This window comes from Eretmochelys imbricata, chromosome 1 (genome assembly GCF_965152235.1).
Source record: "Eretmochelys imbricata isolate rEreImb1 chromosome 1, rEreImb1.hap1, whole genome shotgun sequence".
In the NCBI taxonomy this organism is placed as follows: Eukaryota; Metazoa; Chordata; order Testudines; family Cheloniidae; genus Eretmochelys; species Eretmochelys imbricata.
This window is the reverse complement of record NC_135572.1, coordinates 351,587,886-351,602,704: the sequence shown is the minus strand read 5'-3', so window position 1 is coordinate 351,602,704 and position 14,819 is coordinate 351,587,886. Positions and strand designations below refer to the sequence as shown.

General features: G+C 51.0%; 1 protein-coding gene across 6 annotated transcripts in view; it reads left to right on the top strand.

Moving 5' to 3' along the window:
• Window positions 1–12,608, top strand: part of PLXNA4 (plexin A4) — a 582,733-nt gene extending 570,125 nt beyond the window's left edge. For all 6 annotated transcript variants that reach the window (XM_077807901.1, XM_077807900.1, XM_077807903.1 and 3 more), the window contains 2 exons: window positions 9,394–9,544; window positions 12,513–12,608. In XM_077807901.1, the coding sequence (XP_077664027.1) occupies window positions 9,394–9,544; window positions 12,513–12,608 (247 nt within the window). The remainder of the gene's footprint in view (window positions 1–9,393; window positions 9,545–12,512) is intronic.
• The last annotated feature ends 2,211 nt before the right edge of the window (window positions 12,609–14,819 follow it).

The window sequence follows — 14,819 nt, the reverse complement described above, 5'->3', positions numbered from 1 at the left end:
TGGCAAGGATACTGTGGGAGACCGCATCAAAAGCTTTGCTAAAGTCAAGGTATATCATGTCCACCACTTTCCCCATATCCACAGAGACAGTTATCTCGTCATAGAAGGCAGTCAGGTTGGTCAGGCATGACTTGCCCTTGGTGAATCCATGTTGATTGTTCCTGATAACCTTCCTCTCCTCCAAGTGCTTCAAAATAGATTCATTGAGGACCTGCTCCATGATTTCTCTGGGGACTGAAGTGAGGCTGACCGGTCTGTAGTTCCCCAGATTCTCCTTCCCTTTTTTAAAGATGGGCACTGTATTTGCCTTTTTCCAATTGTTTGGGATCTCCCCGGATCGCCATGAGTTTTCAAAGATAATGGCCAGTGATTCTGCAATCACATCAGCCAATTCCCTCAGCACCCTCGGATGCATTGCATCCGGCCCCAGGGACTTGTGCATGTCCAGCTTTTCTAAATAGTCCTTAACCTGTTCTTTCACCACTGAGGGCTGCTCACCTCCTCCCCATACGGTGCTCTCCAATGCAGCAATATGGGAGTTGACCTTGTCTGTGAAGACCGAGGCAAAAAAAGCATTCAGTACGTCAGCTTTTTCCACATCATCCGTCACTAGGTTGCCTCCCCCATTCAGTAAGGGTCCCACACTTTCTCTGACCACTTTCTTGTTGCTAACATACCTATAGAAACCCTTCTCGTTACACTTCGCATCCCCTGCTAGCTGCAACTCCAATTGTACTTTGGCCTTCCTGAGTACACCCCTGCTTCCTCGAGCAATATTCTTATACTCCTCCCTAGTCATCTGTCCAAGTTTCCACTTCTTGTAAGCTTCCTTTTTGTGTTTAAGCTCACCGAAGATTTCTCTGTTAAACCAAGCTGGTCGCCTGCCATATTTGCTATTCTTTCTGCGCATCGGGATGGTTTGTTCCTGCGCCCTCAATAAGGCTTCTTTAAAATACAGCCAGCTCACCTCAACTCCTTTCCCCCTCATATTAGCCTCCCAGGGGATCCTGCCCATCAGTTCCCTGAGGGAGTCAAAGTCTGCTTTTCTGAAGTCCAGGGTCTGTATTCTGCTGCTCTCCTTTCTTCCTTGTGTCAGGATCCTGAACTCGACCATAGTTACAAATAGAAAAAAACCGCACGGAAATAAAAATCAATATTAATCGTCCCAGTTACAAACAAGCAGCCCATCCAATTCTGCCAAGCAGAGCCCTGTCTGAGCTTCAGATGCAGACAGCTCCCTCCCCAGGGGCAGTAGCACTGAGCAGGGATCTCTGCACAGCCGTGTTTCTGAATGCGGGAGAAGTGGGCAAGGTAATTTATCTCTGATTAATCCAAGAGAATGACAGGATTTGGGAAGGGCCCAGGCAACTCCCCATGAGTTGAACACGTTCCATTGTGCAGCACAGTCACCCCCACCTACATGGGTCGCTAACCACCAAAGAGAAGAAGGAAAGCCACACAAAACGGGCTGCACTGGAGCTGTAGGAGGTGCCGTCTTCCCCGTCCCAATCTCCCCTCTCTGCTGTCCCTGCCTTTCTGCAGGGATGACTGATCTGGAGTAACAAAGGAGACTCAAGCTGCAGAGCTCCCAATCCTAGCAGGCTGCTGGAGCTGGCTCGCTGTAAATTGAACTGTCATGCCATCCCAGGCACTTGAGCTTGGTATCTGGAATGCCACTCAAGTGCCACCTCTGTTGGGCTGTCACCCAGCTATACCGAGCAGCTGGGTTACGATATGGACGAGAGAGAGAAGTGGAGGGGAGGCAGCAGCACAAGTACTGGTCCACGTCCTTGTGACACTAAACAGTGGTAGGCTTCCAAGCACTTCACCAGCACGGCAGAGAGAAGGCGTCTCTGTATACAGTGCAGGAGGAAGACGTCTGGCTGAAGGTGATTCACATGGTGATAGGCAGCCTGGCATTCTCCCTGCAGGAAGCTCCTCTCCACTAGCTCCCTCCTGAAAAACTAGGACATCACTACAAGCCCCAGGCAGGGAAGATATGATTGCTCTCTATAAATATATCAGAGGGATAAATACCAGGGAGGGAGAGGAATTATTTAAGCTCAGTACCAATGTGGACACAAGAACAAATGGATATAAACTGGCCATCAGGAAGTTTAGACTTGAAATTAGATGAAGGTTTCTACCCATCAGAGGAGTGAAGTTCTGGAACAGCCTTCCAAGGGGAGCAGTGGAGGCAAAAGACCTATCTGGCTTCAAGACTAAGCTTGATAAGTTTATGGAGGGGATGGTATGATGGGATAGCCTAATTTTGGCAATTAATTGATCTTTGACGATTAGTGGTAAATATGCCCAATGGCCTGTGATGGAATGTTAGATGGGGAGGGATCTGAGTTACTACAGAGAATTCTTTCCTGGGTGTCTGGCTGATGAGTCTCGCCCACATGCTCAGGGCTCAGCTGATCACCATATCTGGGGTCGGGAAGGAATTTTCCTCCAGGGCAGATTGGAAGAGGCCCTGGGGGGTTTTCGCCTTCCTCTGCAGCGTGGGGCACGGGTCACTTGCTGGAGGATTCTCTGCGCCTTGAAGTCTTTAAACCATGATTTGAGGATTTCAATAGCTCAGACATAGGTGAGAAGTTTATTACAGTAGTGGGTGGGTAAGATTTGGTGGCCTGCATTGTGCAGGTCAGACTAGATGATCATAATGGTCCCTTCTGACCTTAATATCTATGACTCTATGAATCTATGAAGCAGGGGCTGAAGATTGATGTGATTAGAGCTGGCCAGGAAACTGTTTTCTTGTCCTTCAAATATTCTTGAGAGTCGAACATTTTTCCCCATCTTGAATTGGGACCAAACTTCAAAGTCTTGAAAATGTTCACACACTGAAACACCGGAAAAAAGATTTGTTTGGGTCAATTGAAATGTCTCGTTTTGAGAATTTCAAAACATTTGTTTTGATTTCAACCTTTTCTAACTCTTTTTCAGTCTAATTAGCTCACATTTCTAAACAAAAAGTTTTAAATCCGAAAACTGGAATTTTTCATTTAAAAAGTGTCAACATGATGCATTTTGACAGTTTTGAAATGGGTTTTTTTTTTTTTTCAAAAAATTTTCAAGAGCACGAGGCTCTTCAGCAAGGTATTTTGTCTCAGCAATATATTTCTCCTCTTCACGGGTATTTCTCACAGGAGCCTTTCACCTTACTTAAAGTGTGGACAGACAAGTGTTTCGTCAACAAATTCCCGACCAGCTCCACTTGCGTTTGTCTGGCTGCGCAGTGGCCTGTTGCTGGTTCTCAGTCCGGTTTGTAGTTGGTCCAGTGTCCACCTCTCAAAATGCACCACCACTAATTTAGAGAACAGGCCCCCCTCTTGGCAGTCTCAGTGGGGAAGCCAAGGAATGGGCCTTAGACCCTGAACTTTAGCCCCCTCCAGGTTAGGTATGAGGCACGTTGACAGGGAACAGGGTGGGGTTAGCTTGCACCTTGCCCGCCTCAGGAGAGCCCATTCTGCACACACACAGGGCATCAGTCTCTAGGGCTCTCAACCCGGCACCTGGGAGAGGGTTACAATTCACTGGAAAAATGGTAGGGGGACAAAGTGCAGGGCTGTGTGAGGTCCTGCAGAGGCTGCTCATGGCCAGTCGCCATCTTGAATCCACTCAATGTGAGGTGCCAATGGTGAGCAGCTTTGTGGAGAACGACTCTTCTAAGATTGCCTGTTGATGGGGAGAGAAACTGTCTGTGCGGGGACACCGCCTCCACCTTGGGAGCCTCACCTGTGGGCAGCATTATTACTGCCCTGTGCCTGGGAGAAGAGAGGGGCCCGTCTATGCCAACAGCCTTTTAGTGGCATTTGCAGAGGGGTCGCGGCCTACAGGAGGAGCAGTTGACACTCATGGCTTACTGGGGGCATTGCCTAGGGCCATGTTAAAATACCATGAGGCCAGGCTAGGAGAGCCCCTCACATGGAGGTGCTGAGAGCCAGGGGAGTCCTGGGTTCTCATTCTGTGACCACAGTTGCAATCCCTGCACTGAGGGGGCGTGCAGGAAGTGCCCTGTCAGTGCATCCCAGTCAAGCCACGACCCAGTTCTCCTGCCACACGGGCCTGCAGAGCAGCACAGCCTGTTCAGTACGCTGTCCCTTGGCCCGCACCTCGCTGGGGCACCCCTCCCCAATGGACGCTGGGGCTCCACACTGCCTCCTATTGAGGCAAGCAGCGAAATACCACAATCTGACCATTAGCATTTGTATAGCACTTTCCATCTTCAAAGCCCTGCTGCGAATTCTCACAACTCCCCAGTGAGGAGGATACAGCATTGCTATCCCCATTTTACTGAAGGGCAAACTGAGGCCAGGTTATTTGCCCAAAGTTAGACAGCATGAGAGCTGGGATCAGAAACCAGGAATCCCTGCCTCAAAGCCCTGCCCCTCAGAAACGAAGCTTCACTCTCAAAGGCTGGGACTTGTTCCACTCAGGAATAGCTGCCGTTAGCCAGTGTGGGGTGTTTCCCAGCTCCCACAAGTAAGGGATCCATGCTACTGATAGAGCAATGGTAAATGTGGGCGAGAGCCTGGGCTGAGTGAGCAGTTTGGGCTTGCCAGGGGACATTTCTCCTCCCAGCCTACCGTTCTGATGACACTATTAACTTGAGGGCAAGGTAAGGTTCAGACTACTTCTCAAGCCAGGCCCGTTTACACAGTGTGCTGCAGCTTCTCACCAAAGGCCTTATTGATTTTGAATGTGATGTAATACCGGTGCTCTCTCATTTCACCCAGTGGGAGGGCGCCCATGGAATATTTATAAAGAGCAGGGCTTCTCTCCACTGGCAACTCTTCAGTTCCATAAATCAAGGCACTCACATTGCACCGTGGGCTCCGATCCCCCACCTATCTTCCCCACGAGCTGCGCTGGCTGCACTTAGCCACAGAGTCCTCCATGGCTAAAATATGTGTTCATTTCTCAGCCAGCTGGGCACTGTTAACGGGAAGCTTTAATGCAGAGGAGCCTGGGATTATGCTCCGACAGAACCATTACAGAGGTTACCCGGCCCCCAAAGCCCCCCTCTTGAGAGCAACGCAGGAGCACTGAGCAGGAGCAGCAGGGACCCTGTTTCATCAAATCGTAGGACTGGAAGGGATGTCGAGAGGTCATCTAGCCCAGTCCCCTGCACTCAAGACAGGACTAAGTATTATCTAGACCATCCCTGACAGGTGTTTGTCCAACCTGCTCTTAAAAACCTTAACAGTGATGGAGATTCCACCACCTCCCTAGGCAAATTATTCCAGTGCTTAACCACTCTGACAGGAAGTTTTTCCTAATGTCCAACCTACACCGCCCTTGCTGCAATTTAAGCCCATTGTTTCTTGTCCTAGCCTCAGAGGTTAAAGAGAACAATTTTTCTCCCTCCTCTTTGTAACAACCTTCTTTGTATTTGAAAACTGTTATCATGTCCCCCCTCAGTCTTCTCTTCTCCAGGCTAAACAAACCCATTGTTTTCAATCTTCTCTCACAGGTCATGTTTTCTAGGATCATTTTTGTTGCTCTTGTTTCCTTGAATCATTTTTGTTGATCTTCTCTGGATTTCCTCCAATTTGTCCACATCTTTCCTGAAATGTGGTGCCCAGAACTGGATACAATACTCCAGTTGAGGCCTAATCAGCACAGAGTAAAGCAGAAGAATTACTTCTCGTGCCTTGCTTACAACACTCCTGCTAATACCTCCCCGAATGATATTTTCTTTGTTTGCAACAGCGTTGCACTGTTGACTCTTATTTAGCTTGTGATCAGCTAGGACCCCCAGATCTCCTTTTGCAGTAGTCCTTTCTAGGCAGTCATTTCCCATTTTGTATGTGTGCAACTGATTGTTCCTTCCTAAATGAAGTACTTTGCATTTGTCCTTATTGAATTTCATCCTATTTACTTCAGACCATTTCTCCAGTTTGCGCAGATCGTTTTGAATTTTAATCCTATCCTCCAAAGCACTTGCACCCCTCCCAGCTTGGTATTGTCCACAAACTTTATAAGTGTACTTTCTATGCCATTATCTAATCTCATTGATGAAGATACTGAACAGAACCGGACCCAGAACTGATCCCTGCGGGACCCCACTTGTTATGCCCTTCCAGCATGACTGTGAACCACTGATAACTACTCTCTGGGAACGGTTTTCCAACCAGTTATGCACCCAGCTTGTAGTAGCTCCATCTGGGTTCTATTTCCCTATTTTGTTTATGAGAAGGATCATGCGAGACAGTATCAAAAGCCTTACTAAAGTCAAGATATACCACATCTACTGCTTCCCCCCCATCCACAAGGCTTGTTACCCTGTCAAAAAAAGTTTTCAGGTTGGTTTGACACAATTTGTTCTTGACAGATCCATGCTGACTGTTACTTATCACCTGATTATCTTCTAGGTGTTTGCAAACTGATTGCTTAGTTATTTGCTCCATTATCTTTCCGGGTACTGAAGTTAAGCTGACTGGACAACAGTAAATGTGGGGAGAGCCTGGGCTGAGTTCGCGGTTTGTGCTTGCCAGGCGACATTTCCCCTCAGCTGCTCTTGGTGAGCCCACTAACCATTGCCATGGGCAGCAGGCATCTGATTCACTGAGCTCTGCTGTTTCTTCTGGAGTTGGTTCTGCAGAGCTGGTTCCTGAAGAGGTTGCAGGATGCTCTGCCTGAACCCAGACTCTTCCCCTTTGTGTTATCAGGCTCTGGAGCCAGTTATCAGAGTGGCCAGGCAGGCTGCAAAGGCTTGTCAGGCAAGTACCACGCCAAGCTCACTTTCCACTTGAGGGAGTGCAGTCCAGTGGGTGGGGCACAAGACTGTCAGTCAGGAGACCTGGAGGTTCCGGACTGGCTCTCAGTCCAGTACCCAGTGGACAGGTGCCTCTATTACAGAAACCAGCACCATGGTTGCCGTTGATTTGGTGCTCTCGTTGGCAGCCTCAGCAAAAAGACCAAGGGTCTTGGAGACTGCGCTGTCCTCTCCCCGGCCTCCAGGAGTCTTTAGCTGGAAGCTGTAGACTATGCAGGGAGCTGAGCGTCAGGACACCTGGCTTCTAGTCCTTGCTCTGTTGTACGCTCGGAGTTGTCCCATCCCCTCTCTGTGAAGTGGGGATAGTAACCCAGAGCCACCCAGTGCTGTAAGCAGTATATGTGAGCAGGCAGACGCAATCAGTGATCCATCACCCTCGCTGCCTGGAGGTGCCGGGGTGGGGTACTACAACATGCCTGACCTTCCCATGGCAGCTTATGGCCATCCCCTGCCCCAAGAGCAACAGGGCCCCGGTTCGTGGGCGACGACTTCGCTGTCTGCAGTGCTCCCTTGCCTGCTTTGTGGAGGGATTCTCACACAGCACGTCAGTGTCCAATTTCCCTGCCCCGGAAGGCGGCCTGTGGCTCAGCAGGTGGCTCGGAGCTGTTTACAGGACACCTGTCAGCTATTTTGGCTCCTTGTCCTTTCTGCCTCCTAATTATAAAATTGTGGATCCCATTGGCGACAGGGGTTTTTTACGCACAAAATGTCAAATTGCAAAAATTAAAAATGTAAATGATGGTGTCTAATTAACCAGATGACAGCAGAGCACAGCTGCGAGTGACAGTGACTGATTGCCTTCTGCAAACTTTGTCCTCCAAGACCTGCTGTACCCAGGGGAGGAAGGACATCGAAAATAGCAACTTCCTTCCAGAGACACAGCCTGGTGTGCAAAGCCCTGTGCAGCAGCCATAGCCCCGTAGCTCCAGATCCCGGCGGGGAAATCCCAGCCCCATGGCAGTCGATGGGAGTTTTGCCACTGGGGCTGGGATTTCAGCCCCTGAGCAGGTTGGGTGCACAGGGAGCTCACTGCTGCACTGGGCCAGCACGTGTGTTTATAAGACAGATCTGGGGGGAAGTAAGGGGAGATGCTGGTGGATTTTTGGTGGGGAGGGGCGCATGGGTGCAGCGGGGTTGTGGGCGGGACATGCTGGGAAGGTTGGAGCGTGTATGGGAGTGTGGACATGGGTGTGGGTGCATATGGGGGTGTGAATGGAGTTGGTATAGGTTGTGTGTACTGTGGGTTGTCTGTGTTGAGATATTGGGGTGAGAGGAGATGCATGCAGGGATGCACGTGGGAATACAGGCTGGGGGGGACATCTGGGGGCATGCATATGTGCAGTTGGCGATGTGGGTGTGGCATGGGGTTGCCAACAGTCCCGTATTACAAGGGACGTCCCTTATTGAACTAGAAAATTGCCTGTTCCGTACTAAATCAGTATCAAGTACCTTTTATCCTGGCATGTGGGGGTGGTTTGTATGCAGTTGCTCGGGCTCTCTGCTCATCACGAGAGCACCAGATCCCCTGCTCCTAGCAAGAGGGTTCTCCTGATTCCCTTGGCCGGCAGTCTGGTTCCATAGTCCCCACGCAGCACTAAGCACTGGCTTGATCCCACGTTGTGCGTGACAGGGGTTTTGATTCAGCAGAACTGGGCCAGAGCTGCAGAACTGAGCTCCAGAGCTGAACTCACCCAAAGTCGGGGGCTGTTTGAAGCCTGGGTTTTGGGTTGGACCCAGCTCTGCTCTTCTGCCTTGCACAGCTCTCCTTGAACCGGCATTGCCACTGCTCACCCGCCTGAAGGGCGGCAGCTTTGGCCAGTGCACGGGACTCCTGGTGCCGAGCAGGACAGTGAGGGCAGGACACAGCGTTCCTTAGACAGGGCCAAAGAAGAAAGCCGCAGCTGAGCTGCAGCCTGGCCGTGTTGGCGGTGTCCGTTCTCAGGACTAGCCCTCTCTATATGTTGTGCTGTCACCCAACAGGACTGCATGTTCCAGCTCACTGGGGGGAAGCAGGCAATCCCCGGAACCATCAATAATTGTCTAAGGCCCCAGCTGGTGTCCTCCTACCATCTCCAAAGCCCTGAGGCTGATTAGAGCACACGGTGGGTGCTGCCGTAAATAACAACCCCTGATGCGTGGGTGCCAGTCGAGCATGAAGATCTGCCCTTGGAACACAACATCATGGGGGGAGAGGGGGGGAGGGGGGAGATAGAGGGTGCTTAGTCTTTTGTGGATATGGGGGAAGATTTACCTTGGATTCTTAGGGGAGGTGATCCCACGTTGGGGAGAGTGGTTCAGTGGTTAAAGCGCAGGACTGGGAGCCTGGAGGTCTGGGTTCTTTTCCAAGCTCTGCCTTTGACTCACTAGGGGCACTTAGGGGCACTTTTCCTCTCTGTGCCTCAGATTGCCCATCTGCAGCATGAGGTGAATGATGCTGACCCCCTCCGAGGGCTGTTGTGTTTTCACACCCAGGAAGTGCCCCAGCTCCCATGCTGCAAATACGCACATAGCTTTTCCATTCCATGTTGTTAACGGGCAGCCCTGGCCAGCCCAGACCCACGCCTGTTCCCCAAGCAAACATGTGGCTCTCTCCATTCCCCCCTCAGGTACTACTCGGACATTGGCAAAATGCCGGCGATCAGCGACCAGGACATGAACGCCTACCTGGCGGAGCAGTCTCGCATGCACATGAACGAGTTTAACACCATGAGTGCACTCTCCGAGATCTATTCCTACGTGGGCAAGTACAGTGAGGAGGTGAGCGAGAGGGGAAGTGGGGTGTGCTGCCAGATTGCCTGAGGGCACGGGCTGGCCAGCCCAGAAACCCCATCGGCCACCAGTGCGCGTCCGGTTTATTTTCAACAGAGGGCTTGTGCGGGTAAGGGATGGAGAGCAGCAACTGGGCGCAGGCGTCCCACCTGGCCTGCTGTCCTCCCTTGTTATTTCACTCTCAGCCTGGCCTCGCTGTGGAGTGACTCCAGGGATGAATTGGGCCCTTCAGGGTCTACTTCCCAGTGTTTGCTTCCTGTTCTATATCCCATAGAGCACCCCAAGCCCCGTCTAGTCTCTGCATCGCATGCGACTGAATGTCCATGGGCACCAGCACCACGCTGGAGACCCTGGGTGCAGAGACAAAAGGAAGCTAATTTCAGCTCAGATAAACTCAGGCTGCCCAGCTGAGCATGGTGCAAAGCGGGAATGAGGAGAGTTTTGCCTGGGAAGGGGCGTTAGTTACAGCCGGGCTGTGTCTCATGAGCTACTCCAGGCAAGCAGGAAATTCTGCAATCTAATTAAAAAGAGCTGATTTAACCACTGGTGCGGATGGCCAACATCTGCCAGCACTAAGGCGAGGGATTAGCAGGGAAAAAAATTCTCTCAGGCCGCTAGAGAAACAGAAGCCATTCCCCAGTCAGATCCAGACAGAGATGAGCAGGGGAGAGGGCTCTCACTTCTCTCAGTGTTTGTGAGCCGAGCCCTGCGCAGATACAAATTTATATCCGCGTATATCCGCATCCTCGGCTATAAATTTGTATCCATGCAGGGCTCTATTTGTGAGTGGACCTGGTGTTTGACAGGGGCTAACTGCACTGGCTAGAGCCAGCAGGCCCTCTGCAAACTATTCCCCCCACCCTATGCATCACAACACTGCCATTGGAATGCAGTGCCCCCAGACTGCTTGACTCGGCCACTTCTAGCCAAACCTGCAGCCCACATCCCCTGCTCTTTGGTCATTAGGTTTCCTAACAGCTCGGCTGGCGCACTGATGCCGTTTCAGTGCCAAGCCCTCGAACAGCTCTGCCGATGCACCGTACTGGGCAGCATTCCCTGCAAAGTCAGTCCGAGGGACATCTCTGCAGCATCCCTTGTGACTTCAGCCCTGAGTCCCCAATGCATCTCCATCCTGACCTTCAGTAATAGCTGCTATGCCAGAGTCTGGCACCACCTCCCTCTGCCAGGGTTTCTTAGCCCTAGCCTGCAGCTCCCCTGCTGTTCCAGTCAAGGGCTCTCACCCGGCTCTGCTCCAAGTCCTGCCAGCTTCTCTTGAGCAGAGAGAGGCCAGGTGTGCTTTGCGGGGCAGTGCTGTCATGATGTGTGCCACTGAGGACTGGGACTTTAAATGGCTAACAGCATTTTCACTTGGGATCTACAGCCCAACCCTTAGGCCCTTACTCAGTGGAGTAACTCTACTGGAACTACTCATTGGCGAACGGCTGCAGGATCAAGCCCCTACTTGGTATCAGAACCTGAGTATCCAGATGCGAAGGGTTAATGAGATAACCCTTTGCAGCAACACCAGGACAAGGACGGTGTTTAGTACTCGAAAAGCACTCTTGTCAAAAATCCAGCATTGTTCTGTTAAAGGCCCTGTAGTCCCCTACAGTCCCAGGTCTGCCTTCTCTTGACTGGGCGCCTCTTGCCGCTTAGGGTGAGTGCAACGTAGCTAAGATTCTGCCCTGTACAGAGGGGCTGGCACATGGCCTATAAGCCACTGAACTCTGTGGCTGGTAGGGTGAATTGGACACTTCCCTCCAATCAGTGCAAAGTAAAACGAGTGTATTTAACAAAAGGATTTAGGATTAAGTGATACCAGCATAAAGGAATAAATATAAGGAAGGTTTACAAGCAACCAAAGGTAAAAATACGCTTCTAAGACCAAAACCTGATTTAACAAATTAGCCTCTCTTCTTCCCAGAAGGGTTTCTCACTTCGTGTCTTTTCCTGCCTGTCTGGCCAGGATCCTTCACACATCTCAGAGTGCCTGGTTCCTTTTTCGTCAGGTGAAGGATAACTTACGGATGGGCTCCCACTCTCTTTACAAACCGGGAAACCTTTGAAATATGTTCTCAGATAACGTTCCTTTTCTCCTGCGGATTGTAGAGGTCACGCGGGCTGCTGAAGACTTCGTGCTGGTTCCTCCCTGCTGGTGTTAGTTCAGTGGCTCTGCCCCCCACTCACTAGGCTGATGGCTTTGGTTACCGTCTCTGTAAATGGACCTTCACTGTCACTTGCCTGATGAGCAGGCTGCTCAGCCAAGCAAATCCCCATCCCTTTGTCTAGGGCAGACTGGGCTTATGCCTTGTTTGCCAAACACATTTTAAGAACATAATTCTAGCCCATATTGCTAACCCTTTGTACACACCTTGTACACACACCATGCCAGTGATTGGCGGCACCAGTGTGCCACCAGTTTGTATATGATCCCTCACGTGACACCTCTTTGGTACAGATTGCGACGACAGCATGAGGTGTAGCGAGTACGTCAGGCTGCAGACACAGAGCAGTGGACCACCAACGGGCCTCTGCATCACTGTGTGTAGCAGGAGAGGCGATGCGCCTGGAGCACTGCACATGGCCTGTCTTTGAATGAGGCGCTAAGCCAAGGCCCCATCTGTCTGACAGGCAGACATACAGAGCCTGGGACAGCTGGGGAAGAGATTAGAGGAAAACCCCATTGTCTCAGCCAGCAGGCTCTCTCAAGGGAGTAGCTTGTAAGGCCCAGACAGTGAAAGCGCCCTGCTAAGTGCAGAAGGGGTGCTGCTTCGGCCTGCACAATCACTGTCCTGTCAGAAACTCCCTCACTGCTTGATAAAATGCCTTGTGAGGCCATGGGCTAAGCTGACCCAATCCCCCATCCCATCTACAGACAGCCTGACCCTCGTTTGTGAGGCAGGACGTGGGCCTGCTTGTAATTAATGCCGCCATCTTTCCTCTCTCTCCTTTGCAGATTCTCGGAGCCCTTGATCAAGACGACCAGGCCGGGAAACAGAAACTCGCCTACAAACTTGAACAAGTCATAACCCTCATGAGCATAGACAGCTGAGAACTGGCCTGCCAGGGAAGCCCTGGGAGGGAAAAACCAACCCGTGCCTCAGTCAAGATCACCATCTTTACCAAGTGCAAGTGTAAGCAGAGTCACCTGATCAGTGCTCTCTCTCTCTTCCCCTCTTTCCCCCTCTCTCCAAACCTATAGACCAGGCCCCAGGGATTCCCGGGAAGTGATGGTGAAGGAATCTCAGCTTTGGGGGACATCGAGACATTCAGATGGAGCTCTCTTGTTCACAGCTCCCCCTTCCTCCCTCACCCTAGAAATACCATATCAGCTGTATCCAGATGGGAAACTGGAAGGTGGCCTCTGCCATGCTGCTTTAACTGCCCTCCTGGGCCTATAGCCCCAGAGCGGCCATGGAAACAAACTCAGTATTATTAGAGTCTTGCCAAGGGGAAGCTACTCCCCTTTCTTGGCCTGCCTCCAGGGATCCTAACGGGGGCAAGAATGAACCTGGATCCTCCTCCAGCAGAGCCATTCCAGCGCCTTTGGTCAACCTCAATCCCAGAGGAGGGAATTCAAGGCAGTTCTGGGAAGCCCCAGGGACCTGGTTAAAACTGGAGCAAGACCGTCGTGGCACTGGGGACTCTAACTGTCTGGGTGAACAGCAATGTGAGCCGTTCTCCAGGGATTGGGGGAAGGTGGGGCCCCACCTTGCCCCTTGCCCCATTTTTCGTACGTTTATTATTATTTTTAAAACAGATCTGTGTCCCTCCCAGTCTTTCCTGGTGTGTCCTGTCGACTGTATAACTGCAACAAAAGGCTCTCTGCCTAATTGGACCCCATTGGTGGTAACCGTGTCCTCCTGGTGGCGTATAGCACCCCATTTCCAAACACGCCCTGGAGAAGACAAGCCACAAGGAGCCACGCTTCATTCTGGCCTTGAAAATCGTGATAGCCCAGGAAATGGATAAGTTCTACCACGGGATTTTTGTTTGTGTCTCTTTCTGAGCTGGAACAAGATGGTTTTTGTTGAACAATGTGGGGTGTTTGCTGCAAAGCGTGAGGGTAGGTCCGTGGGACAATAGTCAATAACTTCCTCTCAGGCTGCTCCCAGGAGGAAGTGACCTCGCTTCCAGGGGGGAAGTGACCTCACACGTAGTGGGCCTTTTTCTTAAAAACAGTGCAAAGTTTTCTTCTTTAATATTCCAAACTAAGTGACTGTTTTTCAGCAACACCGAGCCACCCTCTTCCCCCTTGCTCTCCCGCCCTGTCCCCAGACGTTCCTTATGTCCCACTCCCATCTCCCTCCCCAACAATTGACTCGTTTTTAAAGCACAGCTGGTGCCTGCAAACTATCTCCCTGCTCCTTCCGTCCCCAGTGCCAGCACTCATCTACTTCCCCTCCCTCCCGAGGTCACGTTTGTCTCGGAATGGGCATGGATGGGAGATGATGCTTGACCAGTCCACTCCCCCAGAACAGCTGCGTCTCCGAGGTCCAAGCCATCTTGTAATGAAACACAGGAGAGACCCGGTCCTCTTCTCGTTTTGTACGATCGCAAACTGCTTACTTTGATACCATCTCAGCTCAGCGTGGCAGAGACACCGACCCCAGAGCACAAACCAGAAAACCTCGAATTTGGCACAACACCGAGCGAGGATGGAAGGAGGCGATGGGTTTGCACCCATCCCTCAAGGAAAACAAGAGTGCTTGCAAAAAACATGCACAGGAGTGGACTGGAGCCGCCTGCAGCCAGCTGCTTTCGTCCACAGAGGATAGGCTTTGGAGGATGCAGGAGAGAGGACATCTGTTAGGTGTGATGGGGAGGTGATGGTCAGATCCGGTCTGGTTCATATATCTTGCTATGAAAGCAAAAGCACTGTGTGACAGCGTATTGCCCATGAATTGAAGGGTGGGCAGGGTGGGGGAAAATAATTAATTATCAAGCTGATTTCATTCATCCACACACTTAAATACAGAGGCAGTGCTTTCAACAGTAGAAAGGAGGCTGTTGTAAGATTTATATTCAAACAGCAAAGCTTAGGGACACATTTTAGTTTTTAAATACCAGACGTGTATGTGTGTGTGTGATTTCTTTTCGTTGTGCTTGCTTTCTTTTACGTTGGTCAACTGATTGACTTGTCACGCACCTTATGGACATTTCAACACTTGCTAGAGGACTGAGTGCTGAGGACATTTTGGTTTGGGTTGACAACGTCATGGTTTTAATAATTTGGTTAGGTTGCAGTGTGTCCCTGATTAGA